The 27,393-nt window shown below is 46.9% G+C and overlaps 1 protein-coding gene across 9 annotated transcripts in view; it reads left to right on the top strand.

Annotated features, from left to right (window-relative positions):
- The window catches only part of TBC1D1 (TBC1 domain family member 1), a 933,361-nt gene that overhangs the window by 701,129 nt on the left and 204,839 nt on the right, over positions 1 to 27,393 (top strand). For all 9 annotated transcript variants that reach the window (XM_085642280.1, XM_085642279.1, XM_085642278.1 and 6 more), the window contains one exon: positions 16,174 to 16,356. In XM_085642280.1, coding sequence (XP_085498406.1) covers positions 16,174 to 16,356 — 183 coding nt within the window. The remainder of the gene's footprint in view (positions 1 to 16,173; positions 16,357 to 27,393) is intronic.

The following is a 27,393-nucleotide window of genomic DNA, read 5'->3' as shown; positions in this document are numbered from 1 at the left end:
TTGTTGGGCCGTTAAGGTCAAAATAGTCTCCTATTGCCTCCTGTATGGTATGCACGTAGACAGGGTCTCTTAGCGCTGCTGCGTTAAAACGCCAGGCGAAAGGCGGTGGGTCATAGTGTGGGACCTCCACCTCCAAAAGCACCGGGTTGTGGTCTGATAATGTTCGAGGTAAGTGAACAACATCAAGCACCCATGTGAGTATGTCTTGCGTGCCCAGCCAGTAATCTATCCTAGACCAACTGTCATTTGCCGCATTTATGTGTGTCGCTGTCGTGACTCCCGAGTTACGCGCCCTCCACAGATCTACCATATGTAGATCTTCCATTGCATCCCGTAGCATTATTCTGGCGTTCCCATGCTGTTCCGTAGTGTGTGCCGCTCTATCTAGCGCATCTTGCAGCGTGACATTGAAATCTCCCCCCCAAATGATTTGAGGTGCCTGCATGCTCGCGATGGTTTCCCATACTTGTCTAAAAAAACCCGGGTCATCAATATTAGGGCCATACGTGTTAACGAGTAAGATCTGTTGCCTTCGAATCCTACCAGCTATCACCACGCACCGCCCTGCCGTGTCCCTATGAACATCAGTGACGTCAAAACCCGTACCCTTTCTGATCAGTATGCTCACCCCCCTGGAGTAAGAGGAGTAGTTAGAGTGAGTGACCGATTCAGCCCATTTTACCCCCAATGCGGAAGTGCCGTTTCGGTCCAAATGTGTTTCCTGCAAGAAAACAATGTTAATTCGCAGCCTATCAAAGTAAGCAAACAGTTGTCTAATTTTCTTGGGGTTGCCCAGCCCTCTCACGTTCCAGGTGAGTAATTTTAGCGAGTCTCTACGTGACATGTGTTAGTAGAGGGTGATAGATGATCCATGCTAGGTGTTCAGTCAGATTTCCATATCTTGCGTGCACTAGTGTATACCCCATGGTAGGTGAATGTGACAGCGGCATATTCTGAGCGCAATCGTTATATATGTGAGAGTACCTTGCCAAGGAGTACGCCATGCCTCTCAGACGCAGAGGTTGTAGTTGGTTAGAGTCCAAGTTCCCCACCCTCCCCCCACCCACTTTAGCCCCCGAACTTTGCCAAAGCCATCCCAAAAGTAACTGTAACATTAACTGTATTGTAGTTAACTTGAAAGTGGGGCGCACCCTCCGGGGGGTGTCGCCAGGTGCACACATCGTCACCCACATAGTGGATGTGGGCGGAAGTCGGAAGTATGAATAGCGCGTAATCTGCATGTAACCCTTCGTCCCCTCCCCCACCCCGTAGACTATCGCAAGCATGACCTCCGGCTTGATCGTCCATGCCGAGGTGCGCTATGTCCCAGTTGTCCATCATCCCGGTGCACACTCGTGACTTCGCTTTACCATCAACTCTCCTTGCCAGTGTATACCACCCTGTTCGCAGTGGGTTGTCCCGCCCCAAGAGACCAGCGCCACCCAGCGGCTAGCACCGCCGCGCCAGCATTCCATTCGTGCCTGTGCATCTCGTGCCCCATCATAACCGCAAGTCTATGTCCGCCAAGCTCCTCATTCCCAATGCATTTACTGTACTCACTGCGATAGGGGACATCTCCGTTGCTACCAACCAACTGTTCCGGGCAGAGAGTGCGCCAGCAGTACTTACTCCCACACTCAGGGGGTGAGCCGGGCCTCCCGACCTCACCCCGGACGCCCAGCATCACATCAATCGCAGTTTGCGTTGTGGCGCTCAACAGTTAGCATAGACCTACAACCGCGTGTAGTGTAGATCTGTCATTCGACATTGTGCGTGGTCCAGTGTGTCCATTGGTCATTCAACGTCGCTGGTGCGATCGGTCCTTCCCCGCGATTCCGTCCTCTTTCCCAGCTTCTTGATGTATTCTTGCGCCGCCTGCACTGTTGGAAGTATTATCGGTTTACCCTCTGACATGATCCTCAGTTTTGCTGGGTATAGCATCGCATACTCTAGTCCCAGATCTCGCAATTTTTTCTTCACGGGGGCAAATTCCTTGCGGGCCAGCTGTACCGCCACAGTGTGGTCTGGGTAAAATTCCAGGTTATTTCCTTGATGCGTGATTTTGCCCATTTCCCTGGCCATCCTGAGCGCTGCGTCCCTGTCTCTGTAATTCAACATCCTCGCTATTATCATGCGCGGGGCAGCTCCCGGCTTAGGTGTTGGTGCCAGTGACCGATGGGCCCGCTCAACTAGGAAGACAGGTGAGAATTTATCGGCCCCGAAGAGTTCTTTTAGAAGCGTCTCCACATAGGTCTCCATCTTCCCAGTGTTTGTGGATTCCGGGAGGCCGGAAATGCGTATGTTGTTCCTCCGGGATCTAGCTTCCTGATCCTCCACCTTCGCTCGCAGGGTTTCAAGCGCTTTGTCGTGTCCACTACACATTTTCAACATAGCCATAGTGTCGTCCTCCGCTTTTGAGATCCTATGCTCCGCTTCCGTCAGCCGTCCATCGTGCTTCTCGAGCTTCGTCGCCATGGTGTCGACCCTCAGCACCACGGAGTCCAGCTTGTTGTTCATTTCTTGTAGGCTCTGCTGGATCGCCTTCAGGACAGCCTCCATTCCCGAGCCCTCGGACGCGTCACGCTCACCTTCAGCCTCCGGGCCAGTAGCGCTATTTTTGCCTTGTTTGCGAGTCTCGAACTGCAGCTTGGATTGGTGCCTGTCCGGTTTACCCATGGCAAACGCCAGTGTCCTGGTGCCGTTGGTCTATGGATCAGCGCGGTGTGTGGCTATGTTCACGATGGCAGCACGGCGGGCGGGCGGACGGGGCAGCCAGTCCATCCGACAGCAGCCAGTGGCTACCGACTGCTCGCCCCGCCAGCCTCGGCCACCACTACCAATGCGTTTCGTCCTCTCTGACACACGGAGGTGTGTAGGCCAGTGGTGGTGCCCTCCAGATCGAGGTCAGCGCGGCAGCTACCAGCCACGCGGCGCCACTAGACGCCGCTCCAGGAGGGACAGGGCACGCACCTTTCGCCAGCCAGCCTCTGCGTTCCTGTCACGCCGGTGTCACTCCTGTCCCCCACTCACCGCGGAGATCGCCATTCCACCATGTTGGCGCGCGCGCCCACAGGCACCATCCACACCTTATCTTGCCACTGGACATCCGTCGTGCATCTGTCACGCTCGATGGAGCGAAGACCATCCAGCTCTCGTACACCTTGCGTCACGGGCATGCAAGTGAGCCTCACCGCCAGTTCGCGGTCGCCAGCAACTATACTGTGTGTCCGTGTTGTGTTCTCTCCCCAGGGCACACCTATCACGTGCACCAGCGCTTCGATATCGCCGCGTATACCTCGTCAGATTCTAGTAGCTGAGGGTCTTGTGGCGGTCGTCTATAAGCGGCGGCAGTCCCCGGCAGCGGGCGCGGCCATCTTGAGTCGGCTCTCCGGTCTTGCGTGTGCGCGCCGTTTCTTCTTCCTAGGGCTCACCCATTATCTTCACCAGCGCTGTCGTGTCGGCGTTTCTCGTTGTATACCACGGCAGATCCTGGTTGCCGAGGCCCGGCCGTCAGCCGCTCAGAGGCGGCGGTAGTCCCCGGGAGCAAGGGCAGCCATCTTGAATCGGCTCTCCGGTCTCGTGTGACCGCGTAGTCTTCGCCTCCCAGGGCTCAATTACAAGTGTCACCAGCGCTGCGGTGTCGGCATGTCGCTGGGCGTATCTCGGCATATCCCGGTAGCCGCGGGTCGGTGATCGGTCGCTCAGAGGCGGCAGCACTCCCAGGCAGCGGGCGCGGCCATCTTGGATCGGCTCTCCGGTCCCCGTCCGTTTTTCCGTTGAAAATGCCCTGCAGCGCCGCCGAGGCAGTCCCCCAACCTCATTTCCTTATGCCCCGGGGCATTGCACAGCCATACCCGCCATTTTCATTGTCTTTGGGGTGGTTCATGAGGTCAAAAGTCCGCGAATTGCCTTCCGCCCGGCGGAGCTGCCTTTTCAGCCAGCCATTCCGCAGTGCGCCCTCTAGCGCCCCCCAACTGACTTGGTAATATGAGCGGCTTTGGAAGTTGTAAAAAGTTTAAATTAATATTTTATTCCAGAATTGGGCTGAAAAGGAAATGGATCAACTTCTCATGATAATTCCAAATCACTTTTAGTTCTATTAAGATTTGGAGAGAGTAAGGATTTGGGAATCGTGCAAAAAGAGCAATTGATGGACAGAATGCTGAACAATAGCATACATTCATCCTAGTACAGGGATCTGGTCCTAAATCCATAGTTTTTTGCTCCCCATGCCATTCCAGTTTAGACCCAGCCATATGCAAGTCAGTCTTGACCCTATCCGCCATGGGAACAGTCCAGCCCAAACTGCCAAGCCAGGTCCTCCTTGGACTGGAAACATGCATCCTAGGACTGGTTTCGAATCGAATCTCACCACATAGTTTTGGAAGCTTGAGCTTAGAGAGTGCTATACACGGAGCTTAATATTCCACAAAACATTTGTGCAGATAGAGTCCAACTATGCAAAATAGTAATGAGGAATCTTGAAAGGTAGCATTGAAGTCATGTACAAAATATAAGGGACGATTATCATTTTGATGGTGTTGAGTCTCCCCCACCATGCTACGTATAACGGAGAACTGTATGAAAGTAACATTTGTGTTTTAGATTTTAACATCGTAAAGTTATGACTGAGTGTGTCTCGTAGGTTGGAAGAAAACAAAATACCTAGATATTTAATTTTTGGGAGACACCATGTGAAATTAGTCTCGGCAAACATGTATTGATAACCTAGAGAATTTAGGGGTAACATATCAGTTTTATTCAAGTTACGTTTGTAACTTGAGACACTGAAGTAAAGGGAAATTTCTTTTAAAAATGGATCCGTCAAGGGCAAAGGAGTGGACATGTATATTAAAACATCATCAGCATAAGCCGACAGCTAGCCCTCCAGAGTGCAGTGTTTGAAACCAGATATGTGTGAGTTACTATGAATCTGTTCCAAAAAAGACTCCAAACATAAAACAAATAGCAGGGGAGATAGAGGGCAACCTTGTCTGGTACCTCTGTGTAAACCAAAATAGGTAGAGAAACAACCATTTCCATAAACACTAGCACAAGGTTTAGACTACAATAATTTGACAAAGGAAATGAACGTAGGTCCAAACCCAAGCCACTGAAGGCTGATAAATAAAAACTGGCAATTATGCGGTCAAAAGCTATTCCAGCATCTACTGAAAGAGCTGCAAGGAGAGATTAAAATCGTGAGGCTGGGCTTACAATATTTGAGAACATCCTACCATAATCAGAAGTCAGTCATCCTTTAAACCAGATTGGTCGGTTTTAATCAGGAGAGGAACAACAGATTCAAGACGGGAAGCCAGAACCTTAGCAAAAGTCTTGCAATCATAATTGATGAGGGAAATGGGACTGTAGTTTTTTTTCTTCAAAATTATGATCCCTATCTTGTATAAGGAGAAATGGTGATCAATGCTTCCAGATCACTGGTTCTGGACTCAAATAAGAGTTAAAAAGTTCTATTAATTTGGGTGCAAAAAAAGTAGACAAAGACGTAATAAGCTCAATTGAGAATCCATCTGGGCCATGTGCCTTAGCTTTTCTTCAGGATTTAATTGCATCTTAGATTTCATGGAGAATCTCAGCCTCTAATTCAGCAAATGTTTCTGGAAGGGAAGGCGGACGGGACACATCCTTAAACGAGCATTGGCATAGCCAATAGGTCTCGCCTTTGGGACCTTATAAGTGTTTAGCCATGCAACAGTTGCATAACTAAATACTTATAAGGTCCCAAAAGCGAGACCTATTGACTATGCAAAGCGGCCGTGCGGTCGCGAAAGTGAAAGTTATCACGATCAAACATCAAAACGAAAGTAATCGCGGTAAACCGCGGCGCCCGCGCACATGCACTGTAGCTCTAGGCTGGCCTGGTAGCACTTTTTGGAGCCCTCTCAATAAGTCTCGCCAGACCAGCGCATGCGCTGGGTCAGGCGAGACCTAAAAATCATTGGAGATTGTAAGTAGGTTCAGAAGTGCCTTCAGCATAGAGTTTTATAAAATGTTTGAAAAGATTGAAAATATCAGCATTGGAAGTTGATACATAAAGCATTAATAATGGAAACAATGGCCTTACATTACGTTTTAACTTTTAAATTATTCGCAAATATTTTATCGGCTTTACTTTGACCACCATGAAATTTAGATTTAATTTCAAGCAGGATGTTACAGGCATCTACAGTAGCAAGTTTATTAAGGTCAGATTTTGCTTTAATAAAGACATGTAGCATGGTGGAAAACTTTGAGGTGGAGTAAAAGCATTATCAGGTGCCTTGATTTGATTTAGTGAGAGGACGTATTTAGCATTCTTTTTCTTGCCAGAGTACGAAATAGTGAAAGCTCGAAATGAGGCTTTAAAAGCATCATTATTGTCTGCGATAGACGTATCATCAGAGTTATTTAATTAAATAATTTGTGTATGAACATGTTGGCTTCAGTAGTAAATTGGTTATCAAACGATAACAAAATATTAAACCTCCATCTACCGATTGTAGAAGCAAAATTAGAGATAGCTAGGGAAGCCAATAAAGGGGCATGATCATAAATAAAAATGGGACCCATTTCAGAGGATTGTAGGGTGGGAAATAGTGATTTGGTAACTCAAATATAATACATTCTAGACTTGGTATTATGCATATTGGAGAAAAAAAGAATATTCCAAATTATCAGAATGAAAGTTCTCCAAACATCAAACAATGGTCGAGCGGTGATTGCTGATTGAAATGCTTTGATTGAATTATCAGGTTTAAACTTGTATTGAGATACTCTATCCATGAAGGGGTCAGCCAGTTGATCAAAGTCACCTGCCATATTATTACAATTAGTAATATTAGCAAGTTTTATCTTGGAGTGCCAAAAACCTGGGTCAGATTTAACAGGGCCATAAATATTAAACAAGGTAACATGTATTGTCAATGTCAACATGAGCCAACACCAATCTACCATCAGTGTCACATTCCGCTGAAACTTGTAATTTCAAAGATTTGTGGCAAAGAATAGCAATACCACCTTTACGGCCAACCACTGGAGAATAGAAAACCTGGCCGACCCATTGTCACTTCAATTTAGCAGACTCTGAGGCAGTATAGTGAGTTTCCTGTATAAAAGCAAGTGTTGAATTAAGTTTAGATAAGTGAGGTTATCCCTTTTGCCACTTAACTAGATGTCCAAGCCCACGAACATTCCACAAAACAATTTTAACCATATTGAGGGTATGGGGAAAACACATGTGAACAGGTATGACGCTGCAAAAAAGGAAAAGGGGACATAACAACTTAGGAATATATGTTTTACGAAAACATGACAAAAAGTGGAGGTCAAAACCAGCACTCTCAGAAAATAAAGGGGAATAGAGAAGGTAAAGTAGAAAATGGAGATATATAGGGAAATAGTAAGAATTGCAGATCAAAGATCTGACTTTACTGTGAAGAAAAGTGAGCATGAGACGTGTCAACACCACAACAAGTGCAATAGCTGAGCAAAAACAAGTACATTTATAAAAGAAGCAGCCTTACTAGATGAGAATAAAGGGGCACAATACATTAAGGTTTCCAAGCAATAGTGTCCATTGCAGTACAGGAAATCTTCTAAAGAAACCATTTCAGCGTAGCAAGCAGGATCATCAAACAATTTAGTTGTGCCCTTGTGGGTTATTTTGCACAAGCAGGGATGTAAGATAGCATAGCATGTGTTAAGATGTCTCATTTGGATCACAGGGAGAGCAATTCCTTACACCTGGCATTGGTGGCAGTAGCTATGTCCTGAGATATTATGATGTCATGTCCAGACCAGATGAGCTGTCTCTTGGATTAAGCTGCCCTCGCGATTTTGAAGGAGATCAGTAAATTCTAGAAAAAGCATAATGATGCCTTGGGGGCTTGAAGGGAGAGGATTAAGGTGACCAAGCCGGTGAGCTCATTGCAAGTTAATAGGAGGTGTATTGGGGAGTCCCAGCAAGTCTGGACGGAATTTTATCAAAGTCAGATAGGGACCTTCAAGCGACTCCAATAGGCCATACAGAGAGAGGTTATTGCCACAATTCTGGTTTTCTAAATCCTCAGTGTGAAGCTTAAGTTTTGAGATCTCTTGTTCAAGTAGAGGAATCTGCACAGCAATGTCTTGAAGAGAGCCAACACTTGGTTCCAATTAGACCGTTCTACTCTCAATGATAATTCATCTATCTTCAAACTGCTGCAGTTTTTCATTAGTGGCACTCATAAAGGGTTCTAAACCCCTCACTTAATCGAGAATTATATCTAAAATTGGATTACTGGAGGATTGAATAGGAGAGGGAGGGTCATTCTTGGCCTGTTTAGATTTTGCACTTGATGAGAGCCATAGCCGTGACATGTAGATCGCTAGCCTTTTTCATATGAAACAACTTATCAGGCCACTGTAGAGATTTAGTTCTGCCCTTAAATTAGAGGTAAAAGGTTAGAGCAGGATAGCATGTAAAATGGCAAAAAGGATATACTATATGACTGCACAAAAGAGTAAGTGCTGCAGGCTACACCTGCAAAGGGTCAACTCAGCAGATTATTACATTACAGAAGAATCCTCACCCTAACACCTGAACTACAGCGACTGTGACAAGAGGTCAGAACCTGTTCCTATGAAGGTGCTGGGAAATGGATAGACCCGAAGGTCCAGGTATCGTAGCATTCTCTGTTAGGGCAAGCTCCAGCTTAAAACATTACTTTAATGCACTCCCAAAGCATTTCCATGGAAAACAGCCTCCTCCAATTGGAAAGTAAAGGAGATGGTGAGAATTGGCAGCCCGTCAAAAGTTTACCTACATTGCTTTGCGAGGTAAAGTTCAGAGAAAATGATGGTCATAAGCAGTAAATAAAGAGCGTGCAATGAGGCAAAGGAAACAAAACGGTCATTAGAAAGAAAGTCATTAAGATGCCCCAGCAACAATGAGGATAAAGATGCCATAGATACCTGAAATTGATGTTAATGTGAATGGGATAAAAAACTTGAAATAACCTGGCATTACGATTTGCATTTAGTGCAAATAAGGTATATGAGGAAGCATATCCCAAACAACGTATTAGGAAAAATGTTTCTACAGGAATATACAAGAAATTGAAAAAGAGCATTCCCATTTTGCCCACCTAATTTATTGCAGTATCAGGTTTTGAAAATATATATTACATTCAACTTAACAGTGGGATACCCCTGAAATCTTCAACATACATGCCATTGTGGTACAACTTTCTAAAAGACCATTTTTGCCAAATTTGACCTGCTTTAGTGTTAAGGGATATAAATGATAGATCTCAGGAAAAATGTCCAAAAAAGCTATCTACATTTGTGTGTGCATCTATTCACTATTCATTTTTTGTATGTCTGTAGATAATGTCATAAAACAGAATAGGCCAATATAGTATTGAAGGGATAGTCTAACAAACAGAACCGTTTCTCTGATGCTCATGCAAAACAAAATGAGAAATAAACTACCTTGTCTTAAGTACAGCTATGTAATGCAAATATCTATCATTCTCAGTATAAAAGATGCAAAATAAAAAGTGTGGCGTGTGCACCAACAAAGATGGCGGTGATCCCATAAGCTCTGCTACAGCGCAGAGCATTTCTACTACTATTAGCCATCCACCAATGCCCTCCTGATTATCACAACACTATGGACGTGTGCTTGTGCTAGGGGAATCCATTATTTCCTCTTAAAACTGCTGCTTTTTGATGGGAGAGCTCTTTTTGGTTCCTGAGGCAAGCAGGTGCCACTTTGTATAGCGTGCCGCTCGTAATGTGCTGTTGCCTCACAGAAGCATGTATATCACGAACAGCCCATCGGCTCGAAGACTTTAATTTGACAGAGACTTCAGTCACCTCAACCAAGGCAGTTTCTGCATTGCAGATACGTAAAGGGCACCTGCTAGGTAGCTATTACAATATACATTTTATCTTAGAATATTAAATATTTATTTTTCTATATGATAACCCCTGTTTGCATGCCATGATTTTGTAAATAGTATTTTACTTTGCCATTTATCCATTTTGCACATGAAAAGCACTTAGTGGTATCAGGTGATGTTTGTATGATGGCGCATCACCCAGATTGGTGTGCAACATCTTTGAAGCCAAAGCTAATCCTTAAATTGTAGCAATGCACTGACAGAGGTTGATGTAAGACATAGTAGCCCTTCAATCATTGTGGCAATTGCTGTTGGCTATTCCTTGAGTAATGGCGTGAGAGGGTACTCAGTGAAGGTGTCAAATGTCCTCACTCTAAAATAGATGGTGTCATATTCCAGTTTTTGCTGTGTTTTATTCTCGGGGCTTAAAGACATCAGTGCTTTTTTGGGGCGCTTTCAGGATCTGTCCAAGAGCTCTTTTGTGCTCACTTGCAAATTCTCAGTTCCCTTTTCAGCTACCATGTATTGCTGTTAATGGCTTCTGGTGCTTAATCTACACTGTCAGTTCCCATGACATTCCCAGGACTCAATCAACTTCCTTCCTACAAGCAGACACTCCTGCTAGTAAGAAACTGAAAAGGTGTTGATGGGGCTGGACCTCAGTGAATGTCTGGAGAAGTTTCTTAAAGTTTGCCATTGTAAAGCAAATTTCCAGCACTCGCCAAATTTGTACCACCTTCTCACTTGTAGATGTTTGGGAGGTGCAATAGGATTGTATGAAACCTAGGGAAGGAGTAGAATTCTCAACTTTGCACTCATTCCATCTCTACAGCAGCCTGGTGCTCCTTGGAAAATGTCAAAGGTACAGCCTTGTTGGTACCACATATTTGCCAGACATCCCTGTACAACAAGGTCAGCAGCAACATGATGCTAAATGTCTCAGCACCCTGTAAAGTAGTCTCTTTTTCTGCTCTAGAGGTTGCACCACTGGGCATGGATTATGCAGTTGTAAATTCTCGTGTAGGAGATGTCTTTGAATCCCCTGAAAGAAAACAAATCAGTGAAAATAGAAGACTGGCGGCTCTGATTTGTAGATTTACTTTCTTTAACAATTTTTTTATTCGGCCCAGGCGGTTCTTTTCTAACAAGTGTGTTTTACTTGCTTTTGCAGAGAATGCGAGATTCCAGGGGTTGAACAAAAAGCAGCCTTCTGCCTGTCTATTATTACTTCTAATATAATTCCTGCTTTTATTTGGGTAAAGACCAAAATTAGTTCACTCTCATTATTGTGTTTATTGTTCTGTTGACACCGTAGCATACATGGTATTCTGCGTTGCGTCATTTTTAAATTCTTATTCATGTTCTGAAATACACGGAAGCCGTCTTGTGCTCATTATCATCAACTCTATGTTGCTCTCAACTTTATTTTACTTATCGGTTCACTATTTTGCTAGTGGAGAGCAGAAAACCAAGACTGTTTTCCTGACATGGTTTTAGGCTGGGCAATAAATACACAATCATGTCATTTCCGGTGCTGTTCTTCCACCTTCCTTTTAGGAGATTTGCTCTTTGCCCCCTGTTGGTAGGCTGTTAAATAACCATCTTCAGTTACACATAACTCTGGATTCCCTGCTGAGTTCGGCGCCAATGCTCAGGTTTCTGTATGCGGCTAGTTGTACAGTCTAACACAGTATCACGATACAGCATAAGCAAATATACTAGCCAAATGCAGATTTTATTCTAATGCGGCTGGCTATTCGTGAGGTGGCGCTCCACACACCTTCTCTTACAAAACGTTTCTATAAATAAAAGCTGCCCTTGGATTTAAGTCGGGCACAGCACATTTAGCTAAAGCAAAGCAAATAAATGAGAACTCCTCTCCCTGTATGCCCAGCAAGCTTCTGTTCATCCCCTAATGTGCAGAGGCTACACCCAACCATGCAGACTTGTTTGTCCTGTGGTTTGCGAATTGGAAGGTCCTGTGCTCAGAATTTTTCTACAAACGTAGTTTCTGGGAAAGTGTAGTTAAAGGTTAGCCTCCATGTGGTTGCGTCATCGAGCTGTTTCAGCTGAAGGCGTGTTTGTTCTACATCCCTTCATCAGGCGTTTGTTCTGCCTCAGTGTGCTAACTTCAGCAGAGGTTCCGGAATAAAATGTTGTGCCATCGTCTCCATGTTTGTTTTACAAATACATAGAATGTGCATTTCACTTGATGCTGCCACTGCACCCTCATCATGTACACGAGTCCAGACATCTGTTAGAAACTGTGCTGAGGAACACCAACAAATGTATGCACCGATAAGTTGACTTGACGCATTACAAACCGTTCAGGGTGTCGGTGGGTGGATATGTGGCATGTGCCCGTGATGCCTGAAGGTTTCAAGCTGAAATAAGAGAGATGTAAAATACTAGGCCTGTAGAACACCCGTCAGTTTCACAAATTTCAGGAAAGTTGCAATATAACCGGGGCCCAGACTGGCAATTGGGGCGCTCGGGCATTTTCTTCGTAGGTTCTAAGGTAGGGGTAGATTTCGGGGTAGGACCCAACCGTGCTCCTCAGGCCCCCATTCTAGCCTCCATCAGTGTGGGACTGGAACAATATATTTTGCCAGGGATGATTTTGGTTTCCAGCAGTGCGCTGACTATGACTAACCTTGCCTGTGGGCATTCATTAAAACTTTAAGTCTGTTTGGAAAGGTCTGTGTCTAGATAAAAATGAGGGTTGGGAACCGATTGAGCCAAACTTATTATGTACATGTATTTGTGTGTATGCATGTATAGACATTTGACAGCAGGACCCTAGCTAGAGAGTAGAGGAGCTCTGAACATGAGCAGGTTTCATGAGATGGTTTCATGAGATGAAATTCAGAATAATTTAGTGAGGTAAAATATTCAAAGATTGTTATGTTGAGTTCCAGGGTAGATTCAGCAGCAAACGCTGGCCAATTCCCCAAAATCTGTACATTAGCGGCTATTCTACAACCATTTGCAGGTAGTATCTCACAACACATTTTTATATATATATATATATATATATATATATATATATATATATATATATATATACATTCATACGCACACCCCTGACAATGGCTGTGGTGTTGCTACCAATGCTTGTTTTGTGGAGGATCAGGAGCCTTTGCATGTGGATCTTCACACATTTATGATGGGGCTCCCTGGAGCTCATCCTTGTGAGCAAGTGATTGCCCCTCACAACCGTACACTAGTCGATCAAGTCCACATTTGCACTGAATTTGATAAAGGGGATTGCAGATCATCATATGAAAGCAATGTGTGCCCAGTGCATACTGGTGCTCCGTGTTATCCGGGCAATCATTGCTCTGTAGTTGACTTAATAAGGGCAATTCGGATCTTGCATCATGCTTTTGCCAGAGTAAACGTTAGTCTAAGGGGACAAAGCCTCCACAAGACACAACCCTCAACGGTGAATTTGATTGTTTTTACCCTCAGTTAGTTTTGGCTCCTTTTTAGAACACTTGCTTGTCACCTCTTCTTGAGGTACCCTATGATATGTTTAGTAAACATACCTGTCTATTTCATCAATCATCTTTAATGTCATCTATGGTTTGAGGGTGGTTGGGCATCTCTCATCCCTGAGAAGCATGGTGACTGGTATTGCATAAGAAGCGATCAATAGCAGAACTAAAGTGCGTCATTAAGTGGTTGTACATGGTGCTGATGAAACAGGACAGAGCTGTTTTAAGGCATGGGCAAAGTGGGTTCTGGCCCATGGCCCCAGCCTTTCAAGGGACTCCCAGATGGAGCCTATTCTGTTCTGAAGAGTCTTTCCCTGATGACCTTAAATAATTCATAAACAGATTGTTTAAATACCATTGTTCCTTAATTTATTTTTAATGTGGGTGATGTGCGAGAGTCTATTAGAGCATTTTGCAGAGAAATGTTCGTTTCATGCATCATCCATAAAAAAGTTTCTTCTAGATCAAAACAGGACCTCTTCTGCAAGAAACAGGAAATGATTTGCAGTAATGTGAGTGAGCTGCTGCTGTGTTACAATATTGAAAACAAACATTAGGATTTGGGGGAGCGTGCCTGTGCATGTCAGTGACCTGGCCAAAGAGAGCATGAAAGGGCTGAAATCGGATCATGAATTCAAAGGTGTTCAGAACCGGGGCCCTGAAAATATGTTTGGCCCATGGCCCCAAAATTCTTAAGATACACCTGAGACAGGCTCTGATTAACATCTTCTCTCAGACCATATTGTTTAATCCAAGTAGGTGAACATATTTATATTAAATTGTAGATCACTCGCTTTTTTAAAATAAAACCACGCATATTGTTCCTCATTGTTTTCTGTTCCCTTTATCTCCTTTTAGTTTTTGCTACTGTTTAGCAGGAGAACCTCTCCTCTGAGTTATTCCATTGGCCCACTGCCTTGCCCCCTCAGTACTGCTCCTCACTCCAACCTCTTGCCATTAGTGCTTGTAAGGATTTTCTTTTCGATTCCTCTCTTTCTTGCCGGGGGACACCGGTTTACTCTTCTCATTTGCAAAACTCAATTTCTTCTGGAGTCCCCTTTCCTCCGTTGTTCTCCTGCTCTGATTCTCCCCACCCAGACACACTCTGTAGTTTCCACTTTACCTCTGAATGGTCCTGCATTCTGTCCTCCATGTTCCTCCTGAAAGGAAGAAATAGAAAAGCAATTATTACGGCCCCAAACTTGGGATTTCCCTTTACAATTTCCTTACTCTAATTTCTTACATTTAAAATGGTTTTTATGTGTTTATAATTCCTCTAGTAGGTATTGTTGGAAATGATTGTGATAAGACTCGTTGCAGATTGTACACCTTTCTTTTTCCAACCAGTCTTTAATTTTTGCACCGTGACCTATTTACTAATGGCTCGCGTCGCAAAAGTTGCAGCCAGGAGGGTTGCAGCAGGATGACCTGCTTAATGAATATTAATTAGGGAGGTAACTGTCTGTGCCTCCTGTGATTGGCATCAAACACAGAGATGGGGACCTGTAAGGAACAGCAGACCACCATTCCCAAGTTTGCGTTCCCAAAAAGAAGCGTATTAAAGCAGCCCGTCTTCCTTAAAGGAACCAGTGCTCCTGGGAAAAAACATAAAAGTTTCCTGCTAAGAAAATCTTTTGGTGGACTAGGCCGTTGTCCCGAGGACCACTGCCTACTCCCGCTGAGGCTGCTAATAAGATTCCCAAAGGGGAAGGGGGACCCGAAGACTCCTTTCCCTTTGCAAATCAGTTACTATTTTCATCGAGAAGTTGGTAACTGCTCAGTGGTTTATTCCACAATTGCAGTTCAAACCATTGATACCTATCATACTAAATCATAATTAGAAAAGTGCTCCCCTTCCAAATTGTGATCCGGTATGGGTCACTAAACCCATTTCGTGAGTTGGAAATATATTTCTAACTCACAAAGTGGATTTAGTACATTGTAAAAAAAAAAAATGTTTGCAAACCTGTAATTTTGAGAAACGCGGCGTTTGGAAATGCGAAATGGTTTCTCATATCTGTCCCTTGCATCCAATTGTTTACCAGGCCCCTCGTGCATTGTATTTCAAGTGTAATGATAAGTGCATTCACTCACAAAGTCAGCAAACCAGTCTGTGAAATTTGACAGTGATGAACTTTGTCTGACCCCTTGCTTCATAGCATGCAGCATTTTCTTTGGCCACTAGACATTTCAATCTGGGCTAAACGATGCTTTCGGGCAACATTAAGATATTTGATTCACATGGGATAGAAGGCAGGTGATTTCCCCTTTTCCATATACTCTTTAAGCGTATTAGGGAAACACTCAAAGCTTTATACAAACAACTGGTTGCCCTCCATTGGAATGGAAAGAAATCTTTAAATGGCACTCCCGCATCTACAACACCCGTACTTACCTTGGCAAGCTTGGATAACCATTCAACAAAAACATGTCCTAAAATGCACATTTCTCTAGTTGTTTACCCATCAATTGGGAACAGCCATAAAATTTGGTCGATTTCGCGTTATCCCAGTAATCCTATTCTTTTGACTGACTTGCAAGCAAACTTCTTACACCAAACTAGCTACCTTCAGAAACCCACAAAAGACTCAGAATATGACTCAGTGACCTATTGGCACCAAGACCATGATTGACAGACCGATGGACCAATTGCAATTATTTGTATATAACATGTTTGAAAATTAATTATTCATGTGTTCGTGGTTTCTTTAAATGCAGACTGAGAGGTATAGAGTTATTCATATGCTGAACGTTGCTAATGATTTAATAATGCTTTACTGTCCTTTTAGAACGCTCGGATTTGGGGGACCTGGTACCCCGATCGCCCTTAGAACCAGTATTTGAAGATGGTCCTTTAGGGCCAGCAATGCCAAGGACCCGAACGTCTCAAGAATTACGTGACCTGTGGCAGAAGGCCATCCTCCAGCAGATACTGCTTCTGAGAATGGAGAAGGAAAACCAGAAGTTGCAAGGTTGGTGAAGGCGTACATTGTGCAAAGAACGCCTGTTGTTGTTTCTGCAGTCTGGCTTGGGTTTCACTCGAAGTTTTTTTACACTTACCTAATCCACCTTTGTTTGTTTGGTCTTCTAGTTTCTTTGTGTTTGTGATTTCTCATTTGCTTATTGAACGTTGGGTAAATCCTCCCTTTGTTGTGGTTCTGGAGGTGCTGGGACCGACCAAGGCCTCAGTCACCTCCAGGTCAAACAAGCTCAGGCACATTATATACTTAGTGTTCAGCACAGCCAGTTTGTTGAGACGTCCAGGGTGTGTTGCTATGAAATTATACTACGCCTGAAGCACGGGCGAGGCCTGGGGTGAAGCAGAGTGCGTTAACTCCTTCTCTTACCGGTTCTTATACTTACTCAAGCACATTAGCCAAACTTCAGATTTATTGTGCTATCAGCAGTGGCCAGCGTTGCTGATGCATTCCTGTTTCACAGTATTAGGAGTGCTGCAAAGCTCTTCAACATTCTGAGTATTTTAGAAGATTATAATCACAAAGTTTTTCTTTCACCATGTGAAGCAATGTTAGGAATTCATAGAGCAAAAAGATTCATGTAAATATGGCCCAACCCCACACCGTAATCCAAAAGTTTGCGCGGATTTGTGTGGCAAAATAAAACCAGGAACGTAAGTGGTAAGAAGTTATCAGGGTATGCAAATCCCTGTGAGTCGTGGAAGGGGGTGTGGGCGCTGCTGAAATGCTCTTTTCCAGTGGGATAATATAATAAAAAGCAAGTTAACCATACTATACCAAGCATACTACAATGCTGTCAAAGTAGAATGTGATAGCGCAGCAACAAATGGTGGTGTATAGATCCTTGCAAAGACGCGGAACACCAGTCCTCGGTTTGGTGGCAGGAAACACAGTACTTTACTGTGTCCAGGGAATAGAAGTAGACGACAAATATCATCACTTTCCACATTGTGGACGCATGTCCCACCATACGGGACTGAGGTGCAGTTCAGATATATTGACTTGATATCCTTGTTCTTCGGAAGAGCCTGTAGGAGACTTATCAGACCTGGGATCTGCATAATTAAATACTGTAACTAGACACATCTATAGGACTCTACCAGTCATGAACGGACCCACTGATTAAGTGACCGGATTTGTTTGATAAATACATGGCTACTTGATAAAGGCTTTTGTTGAAATGCGCATAGGAAATTGGATTATACAGCTATAACAGATACAAGGAATGAATTATATAGCCCTTAAGTCCCAGGATTGTGTGCGCCGCTGCTGAGCCCTCCTGCCCCCTCCGGGGAGGTGTTCGAGGCCGCTCTGCATTCTGCCTGACTCTGCCTCCTCGCTACACCCGTAATTGCCTGTACTGTCCATGTTTTTTTAATTAACGTCTCTGTATTGTGCCCCTTTGGTAGTGTCCTTTTCTAGCCTTGCAGTTTTCCCTTCTCCCGAGCGTCTCTCCCCGCTCCCTTCCCGCCACTGCTGGCCCTGCGCCCCCTCGTCCACGCCTGCTCCCCACCTCCCAGCTGCCGTCCCTCCCCTACTTAATGGCGGCTGCTGCGGGGGAGCGCAAGTAAGACCTTTGACCTTGGTCTCAGGCCTACCCTCTCCCCACAGCTCGGCTCCTCCTGTGCCACCGCTGAGCCCTCCTCCCCCTCTGTTTGATGCTGCTGTGCACTCTGCCTGACTGTGCCTCCTCACTGCGCCCGCAATTGCTGGTACTGTCTGTGTTGTCATTTCTTTTTGCTGTGCCCGTAATTGCCTGTACTGTCCGTTTTTTTTTCACTAATTGTCTCTCAATATTGTGCCCCTTTGGTAGTGTAATTTTCTAGCCTTGCAGTTTTCCCTCCTCCCGTGCGTCTCTCCCCGCTCCCTTCCTGCCCCTGTGGCCCCGTCCCCCTGTCCATGCCTGCTGCCTGCCTCCCAGCTGCCGTCCCTCCCCTACTTAATAGCGGCTCCTGCATGACACGTGCAGAGGGCAAGCCCGTCCGCGCCCGTCTGCGACACAACCATGACCAGCGCCAGGAACCCTGGACCTCCGACCAGCCATCGCTACGACACCGCCACCCTCCTCGCACTCAGCCCCGGGAAACGCAGGGAGTGCCAACAAGCCTCGTCACACACGAACCACGGCCAATTCTCCTGCCGCCACTGCTGACAGACCTTCACCACCACCCCGGCCTCCAACACCACAGAGACCACCACCGGCGACACCCTAAGATGCAGCCTCCTCAACATACGCTCCGTACACAAACAAGCCATGGAAATCTGGAACTTAATCGACTCCCACTCGCCCGACATCGCCTTCTTCACAGAGACCTGGACCAACGCCTCCTCCGCCTCCAACATCAACACTGCCATCCCAGACAGATACAAGATTCAGAGGAAGGACTCCCCTAACCACCCAGTAGGTGGCCTCACCATCGCCCACAAGAACACCGTCCGCCTCACCACCTCCAACGAAACCTACCCTGCTGCTGAACACCTGCACTTCCAGATCCAGACCAGCCCCAACGCAACGCTCCGTGGACCCTCATCTACAGACCCCCAGGACATCCTTCACCTCCTCCATCACCCCCCACACCATCGCCTTAATGAACTAAATACTCATTGGAGACCTGAACTTTCACCTCGACAACCCCAGCGCCCCCAACTCCACCATCCTCCGTGACAGCCTTGCCAACCTTGGACTTAAGCAACTGGTCACCACACCTACCCACAGAGCAGGGCACACCCTTGACCCCATCTTCGTAGCAGAAAACAGCGTCCACTTCAGCCACACAACACAACCGCCATGGACCGACCACCACTGCGTCCACTTCGCCATCAACAATCCCAAGGCACCAAAACCAGCCCCACGTCCACCCCAAAGGAATTGGAGCAAGGTTACCGATGAGCAACTCATCTCCATCCTCACCCGAGACAACCACACCTGTGCATCCGACGCCAACACCGCAGCCAGAGAACTCCACACCTGGATCTCCAACTGCGCAGACGAGCTCGCCCCTCTACGCAACCCCGACAAACGGTGCACCCGGAAAGCCGCCTGGTTCACCACCGCTCTCCAAGAAGCTAGACGCGCCTGCAGACGCCTGGAAAAGAACTGGAGAAATGGCAAAACAACCGAGGACTACACTACCTACAAGGACGCCATGGCAAACTACCACAAACAAATCAGAACCACCAACAGGAACGTCATCCACAACAAAATCCTCGCCAACTCCAAGGAACTTATCAGAGTTATGCAGGAATTCACCAACCCACGAAGCGAAGATACAGACATAACCCCATCCCAAGACCTCTGCAACAAGCTTGGGACCTACTTCCACCTCAAGATCAAAAACCTCTACGACAACTTTGTCGACCACCCACCAGACGCCACAGGCGGACCCCCTCCTCCCAGATACCCCAGCCAGCCCACCATCACCAACTGGATACCGATCACGGCCGAAGGCACAGTCACGACCAATAAAAGGCATTCATGCAGGGGCCCCCACCGACCCCTGCCCTCCTCACATCTACTAGAGAGCCGTGGCCTCCATCGCACCCGAAATACAACGGACCATCAACACCACCTTCAAAGCAGGCACCTTCACAGACAACTGGAAGCGCGCAGAAGTCAGACACCTGCTAAAGAAACCTTAAGCTGACCCCACCGACCTCAAGAACTACCGGCCCATCTCGCTCCTCCCCTTCGCAGCCAAAGTCGCGGAGAAAAGGGTCAACAGGGAAATCACGCAATTCATCGAAGAGAACGTCATCCTCGGCCAGTTCAGATTTCGAAGCAACCACAGCACCGTGACCGCCCTACTCGCCGACACAGATGACATCTGCACCCTCCTGGACCTAGGCCACTCCACAGCCCTCATCCTACTCAACCTATCAGCAGCTTTCGACACCGTCTCCCACCGCACACTAGACGCAAAACTACATGACAATGGCTTACAAGGAACAGCCCTGGACTGGATCCGATCATTCCTCACCGGAAGAAGTCAAAGGATCAGACTGCCACCCTACCTCTCTGATTCCACGGAAATCACCTGCGGGGTCCCCACAGAGGTCGTCACTGAGCCCGACCCCCTTCAACATCTACATGGCCCCCCTCGCATCCATCGTCCGACGGCACGGCCTCAACATCGTATTCTACGCCGACGGCACCCACATCATCCTTTCCCTCACCAAGGACCCCATCACCACCAAACTCAACTTCCAGAAAGGAATTCAAGATGTCGCAATCTGGATGTCCAACAGCTGCCTGAAACTCAACGCAGAGATGACAGAATTCCTCATCCTCGGACCCACCCCCTCAGCATGGGAGAACACTTGGTGGGTGCCCCCCCCCCCCAGAAGCCCACCCACCCCCTCAGACCACACAAAAAACCTCGGCATCGTGCTAGACTCATCACTCATAATGAACCGACAGGTCAACGCTGTCACCTCCAGCTGCTTCAGCACCCTCCGCATCCTCCGCAAGACCTTCAAATGGATCCCCCCTAATCAAGGAAGACCGTCACCCATGCACTGATCACAAGCAGACTTGACTACGGAAACGCACTATACGCCAGCATCAACAAGTTCCTACTCCGCAAACTCGAGACAATACAGAACACCGCCGCTAGATTCGTCCTCGGCATCCCCCGGCACGAGCACATTAGCCCACACCTATGGAAACTCCACTGGCTCTGTTAAATGGTAGCGGCAGTTTCAGTCGATAACCTTTCAAGTATTGCCCGACGGTAATCGCCTCTTATACCATTCGATGATTTACCAATAAAAGAGGCAGGCGCTGAAGACTGGAAGGCAGGAAACAAAGGTTTATTTCTCTCCGGAGGAGAACACATCAGGTCAGACCCACAGGGAATCTTCTCGAGATGCTCTGTCCACATCTCTGAGGCCTGGCCTCTTATACACAAGTTTATTGCTTTATTACACGGTTTATTGTACATGGTACATTCTTGAGATTGCTTTGATACATGAAAGAACATCCTCGGAATCCCCACTTTAAGCTCGTTCCCACACACATCTACAGTAGAAGTCCCCACCCCACCCACAGCAGGAGATGGCTATCACACAGCTGGGTATTCCGCCAATTCCAGGGGGGTGAGCGCGACTGATCGGGTCACAGGGGTTGGGGGCCTTGATCTACTGCAATCCCTTAGATGTGAGGTGCTCCCTTTACAGTAGGGGCAATAAAACTGCGTCCGTAGGGCTAGGTGATGGCCTTGGATCAGTTAGGACAATCAGGCATGGAGGAAGGGGTTACCGAAAGGATGTATGACCATGTAAGGGATAAAAGGAGGTGTTGGCCAGGTGCGGGATGTGGTTTCATGGCAGGGTCGCGCAGAAGGAGAGAGTTTATGGCCCACGTATGAGAGAGCGGGGGTGGTCAGCGCGCGGGGGGATGTTCGCAGCGCCAGAGGGACGCGCTGGCGATCGGCAATGAGGTCATGGTGCCTAAAATGGCTGTCGCGCGTTTTCTGCGTGTGGCGCTTGGGGAGAGACAAGATGGTGCAGATAATGTTCAGTTACGAACTAAATTTCCACAGTCCTCCCTTTTAACATATCTCGCCAGCTTGTTTAGTTCGGATCTATCCCCATAATACCACGAACTTCTACCTCGTATAAAGCTTTCATATGTTTTGCTTCAAAGTTCAGAGTTTTAGGGCGGATAGGAATAATCTGACACAATTGTACATAATTACATGTAGTTGATGGGATAGGCGAGGGGGTAGCGCATACAAAATGACATCAGCTGCGTCATCTGTCAGACCCGGAGATAGGAGGAGGGAAGCTCGCTTGAACACAAAGATGATACCGTAGAGTAATAAAAATGTTCTGGCAAAACAAGGAATATTACGTACATTACTTAAGGCCTAGACTTCGTGTGGATCAAACTAGACAGCATAGTCATGTGCACGGCTGGTGTTATACAAGTGTCATTATACAAAGTTAAAGTTTCTTAACTATCAGTGTACAGCTGGGAGTGACCGATGTAATATCATGAAAACTCGATTGGAAGATAGTCAATACGAAAGCGGTTGGGAGAGGAATTCAACTCAACATGAGTTACAGTCAGGGAAGGGAGTTCTTCTTTCCAGTGTCCTATTATAACGAGCCATCACTGGTAAGCTCTCATTGTTCTTCTTCTTTCGTTGGCACTGTTGAGTACCGGCGGTGGAGCTAAGGTCTAGCTCAAATCCAAGTTTTCACGTAGCAGGGTGTGACCATTTGTTGTTCTCAGATCACAGTCCTGTTCCCTAACTCATCTTATCATAGGTACCTTGAGACGGGGTACCCGCATTTCGTTCTTCTGTTGTCAAGTCAAATTCAAAATCCCATATAAAAGAGAGGGGGGGGATAGGGGCGTGCTTTGGGAGGCCGAGGGAAGAGGGGGTGGAGTGGGATCGGATCAAAAAGCGGACCAAGGAGAGCAGAATCTTTCAGCACTGGGCCCATCAATCGGGCCCGACGGGTTGGGACTTCAGGCACGAGCTGATCAGCGAGCAGGGGGCTTCGGGATAGCCCTTCGTTTTATCGCTTTCCATGCCGAGAATGGTGCCTCGTCCCGCATCCTTTTGCTTCGTGGCTCCCCCTTGGTCGATGCCATAGGTGTTCCATGATCCGCAGCCAGGCTGTGCGTCACGTCCGACCCCTCTCTTCCGATGACTGCATGTTATCTTTGAATGAGTACAAGAAACAAAATCTTAGGGAGCTGGCAGGGAAAACATTTACGCACTTCATTCTCTCTCCCAACCACCGAGTAGTCGGGGAAATGTTTTATCGGTCGCTCTATGATGGATGTCTATTAACTCTTATGTCGGTGTATGTTACTAACTTATTAATCATTGCTGTGGTGCATGTTTTGTGCGTGTTCCTGCAAATTTCCCTCGTCTGGCCTGCTAGGTGTCTATTCCTGTACCTTATAATCGTTGCAGGAGGCCTGACATCTGTCAACTTTCTGGTCTATCAAAATTCGAACCGGCTTCTCCGGTAGAAACTCGTTCTTCTAACACAAGCTCTGTTAATTCACATTTTTCTCTGAGGACTGCTAAGTTTATGAAAAAGTGCGAGGTGCTACTGTCATGGGTTCACAAATATCTATTTCGGGGAGGGACACAAGCTAAACATTTTTTTTTCTTACTGGAGACAATAGGTAACCCTCATTAGTTTAGGCGATGTATCTTCAGAAAATAAAGTCATCAGCTGTATTATTCAAAATACCCTGGGACGGCTAGTACAGAACTGGGGCTATTCTGGGAGGACGGGGTGCTTAGACGTTCCAGTTCTGAGCAATTGGGCGGGGCGATTCTGAGCGGTGGAGGTGGTGTCGTTAGAGCTCTAAAACGAATGGGGGCGGTGGGGGGGGGTGGGAGGGTTGGGGGGGTGGGGGGGGGGAAGAGAGAGAGAGAGAGAGAGAGGCGCATCAAGTAGGCTATTTGGTACACGTACGACATAAAACGAGAGAGAGACATGTGTATGATAATAGGCTACTTGGTGTACACACAACATGGAGTAGCACGGGTCAGTTCTACGTAAGAAAACACAAGCGGGGGAAAAACATAAATTCGGCGATCACGTACACACAAATACCGGGTAGGGCGTAACAGTACATACATCAAGCGCAGGAATTAAGACGAAGACACAGAGCTACGTTGAGTACGGGGACCTCTCCTTTCCTGTCCTCTTTCTTATGCATGCTGCGTATTTTCAGTATTTTCCGTAATTCATTTTGGGGGGGTGTCGGACTCTTTTTTACTCCCCTCCCTTTGATCGGTAGACAAGCACTCCAGTCATACGATGACGTTCTCTTCCAGCGACCCGAGCACACATGAAATGCATACACATTCATACCGTACAATCAGGGCACATACGCACAGTCATAACATACAGTTTTTCACGTTCCCAGTGGTGGTCTGCACTTCACGCACCATCCCACAACGTTTGTCTATGCTTTTCCCTACATTGAGCATGGTGCGGTCCATGTCCACTCCATTCTTCAGTCGGAACTCCGATGTGACCTATAGAGAAGAAAAGAAGGGGGGAGGGAATAGCATTCAGAGCACATCAGCGCGCATAGACACGAAAAAGTTCTACTTACCACGTACCAGGCTAGCGGCAGGAGCGGGTAATACCACAGACCTACTATATCCTTCCTTTCGACTATACAAGATGCTCCATTTTATTTGTCTCCTAAATTCGGGTTCCCTTGTCGTGCATTTGTTTCTCAATCGGTCGCATATTATGGGGCAAGGTACCGTACCTTGCATTCGGCAGATACCTTAAGCTATAGTCAACCATTTTCTAACAATTCTGAAAAAGACAGGCGTGATGGGTACAAATTTCATCAATCCAAAATTCAGGCAAAAAAGAAAAGGGTCTGCATTATCTGCCTTCTATCGCTTGGGAGTAACAGTCATCAAAAACCCTTTACCAACCTAGATGATTTGTTATGACGCTGATTCCGTAATTCCTTCAAAAAGCCCTTTATTGAAAACAATGTCAGTATACAAATACGGGCCTACAACCGTTACAGGCCGGCCACGGTGTGAGAGGCGTCGAGTATCATGAGCAACACTACCTTAACATGAAAAAAAATAAAAATGATAATAAAAATGGGAAGGCCAGCATTAATAAGGTTGTTCGTATGCCCGATCAGTACCCTCCCCGTCCCCCCGCCCATCATGTGTGAAAACATCGCATACATATCCTTCTAACATAAATGTCAAGTAACCGAAACGCCATAAGGAGTTGTAGGCCCCTCCTACATCGGCGCCATTTTGGGGCGAGGTCGGGTGGGTCCAGTGTACAGTCTAGATGTTTCCACTAGCTAGTGGTCGGACCAGAATCCCTTTCGGCAGTCCAAAAAGTTTCCGTTAATGCCAACAGAAAGAACAGACAGCATGAATCGTGACTCGAAGGTGGGGAAAGCAAAGTTGTTTCCTACCGGATCGTGCTGAGGTTCCACCAGAACTGCTTCGGGTTGGTAGACTACAGTGTCTCCTGGTAATTCAAACAGAAACTTGGTGTCAGCATGAGCTCACCACCATCTTGCAGCGACGCCGTGGTCCTTTCGGAGAGCGAGACAGCAGGCGTGCCTCTCCGCCGATACCCTGAATCAGCCTCTCTCACGGCACCAAACGGGGACAAGGTTGCTGCCGCCCGGGGCAAAGGCATGTTAATGTGGAATGATCGAGCGATAGTGGCGGTTGCCCCTACCGGAAGTCCGCGGGAGTCGAGGGCCAATGACTCCCGCAAAACCTGCAAAGCTGAGAGGACGTTTTCAAGGGTGGGGCCCACGCCCGAGCAGGCAAGCATCCGAGTTCCGAGGTTGCCCAGAGCCATCTTAGCGGACCAGGCCCGACTCCGAAGAGCCGGCCGCCATTTTTGAGACTCCAGTGGCAGCAGCAGCTCTTCATTACAGCCACCGGGGTGGGTCCCCCCGACCACTTGGCTGCGGGGGCCCACTTCTTGCGTCGAACGCTAATGGCAATCTTGGTGCAGAAAGGAACCCGCGCCTGGGTGGTCGCCCGGCAGGCGAGACGTAAATGGCTGTCCTGCTGCAGCTGGCCGGTGAGGGAAACGGCAAAGGGGTGCCTCCTCAGCTAATCGGCGAGTGGAGGGGTGCCTTCTCGGCTGGTCGGCGAGTGAAACGGCAGGGGTGCCTTCTCAGCTGGTGAGCCTCCACCTGGGGAGGCGGGGGAGGCCCGTTCGCGTCGCCTCCCCCCCCAGGGCACCCTTAGTTGTCGATCTGTGCAGCATTGTAGGTTGGCAAGACCAGCACAACAACTTGTTGGACACCACTTCTTATGCTGTCCTGGTCTTGGCGCGTCGTGTTGCCTCCGGCCTATTCGCACAACATTTCTGCCACTGATGCCGCCTCACAGGCCGATGGATTTTGCGGGCCTTTTATAGCCCAAAGCCGACTAAAAAGACCGCCCAAAACAGGCCAATGTTGCCACTTCGAGGAAGGAGGGGCGAGGACTGTGTCACGCGGACGTGAATGCTTTGGGATGGGTGTTGCGGCAGGCTGTCATGTAAATAGTTGTTAAAAACGTGTTTTAACGTGCTTACCCTGTTGGAGTGTTGCATATATCTATAAGTTATTAAAACATCTTAATTATACTACTTTGTTAGAGTGTTGTATATATTTGTAATCTGGCAACGAGCACAAGGATGTCACTGCGTAACCGGAAAATGACATAGCCCAATTGTGCGCGATCTAGCCCAGTTCGGTAACGTCGATGGTGGGTATCGGCAGACTTCCATTTGTGCAGGATTTTGTTGGGTTTACTGGGCGGGGTGGGTGGTAGGGCAGACATGTTTAGACAACGAGAGCGACGGAGCCGAGCTACCTCGTGGCCATCTCGACCGTGAGCTTGGCTCCTTCCCCTAGTTTCATATTTTTCGCAAAGGGCTATTTCCTAGTGTTTCTTATTTTTGTAGGGTCAAAAGGATCCCATCAGTGGTCTACTGGTCTCTCTCGATTATTTTTGTTTCTCTATAGCGATTTTTATGCCCTAGTTTGTTGTAGGCTACAGCGACTGATCCATATTTAGTAAATATGTCCTTATTAGGGGTGCCTTCCAGTGGAGCCGGATGGTTCATCTCTAACAAGCGGTCCGGGCGGAACCAACTACCAATCAGTGGGGAGAAGATAGGCATGACGGGTTATAACGGGGACAAAAGTCTGCACTACCTATCTTTTCACTGCTTGCAAAGACTGGACAGAATATCTCTATTCCACGTTATTTGTAAGCAGAGAATACCTCCAAAGAACCAATATCGAACAACCAGTGTTCGGACAATCAATCAATCAATGGTGAGAAAGAGATAGGCACGACGGGTTACAACGGGGGACAAAAGTCCGCGTTACCTACCCTTCACTATCTGCAAAGACTAGACAGAATATTTCTATTCTACGTTATTTGCAAACCGAGAATATCTCAAAAAGCACTATTCGTCAAAAACAATCAATGTTCGGACAATCAATCAGTGGGGAGAATAATAGGCAGGACAGATTACAAAGGGGGACAAAAG

Source organism: Triturus cristatus, chromosome 2_2 (assembly GCF_964204655.1).
Source record: "Triturus cristatus chromosome 2_2, aTriCri1.1, whole genome shotgun sequence".
Lineage (NCBI taxonomy): Eukaryota > Metazoa > Chordata > Amphibia > Caudata > Salamandridae > Triturus > Triturus cristatus.
The sequence above is the reverse complement of the archived record's forward strand: the minus strand, read 5'-3'. Positions and strand labels throughout refer to the sequence as shown.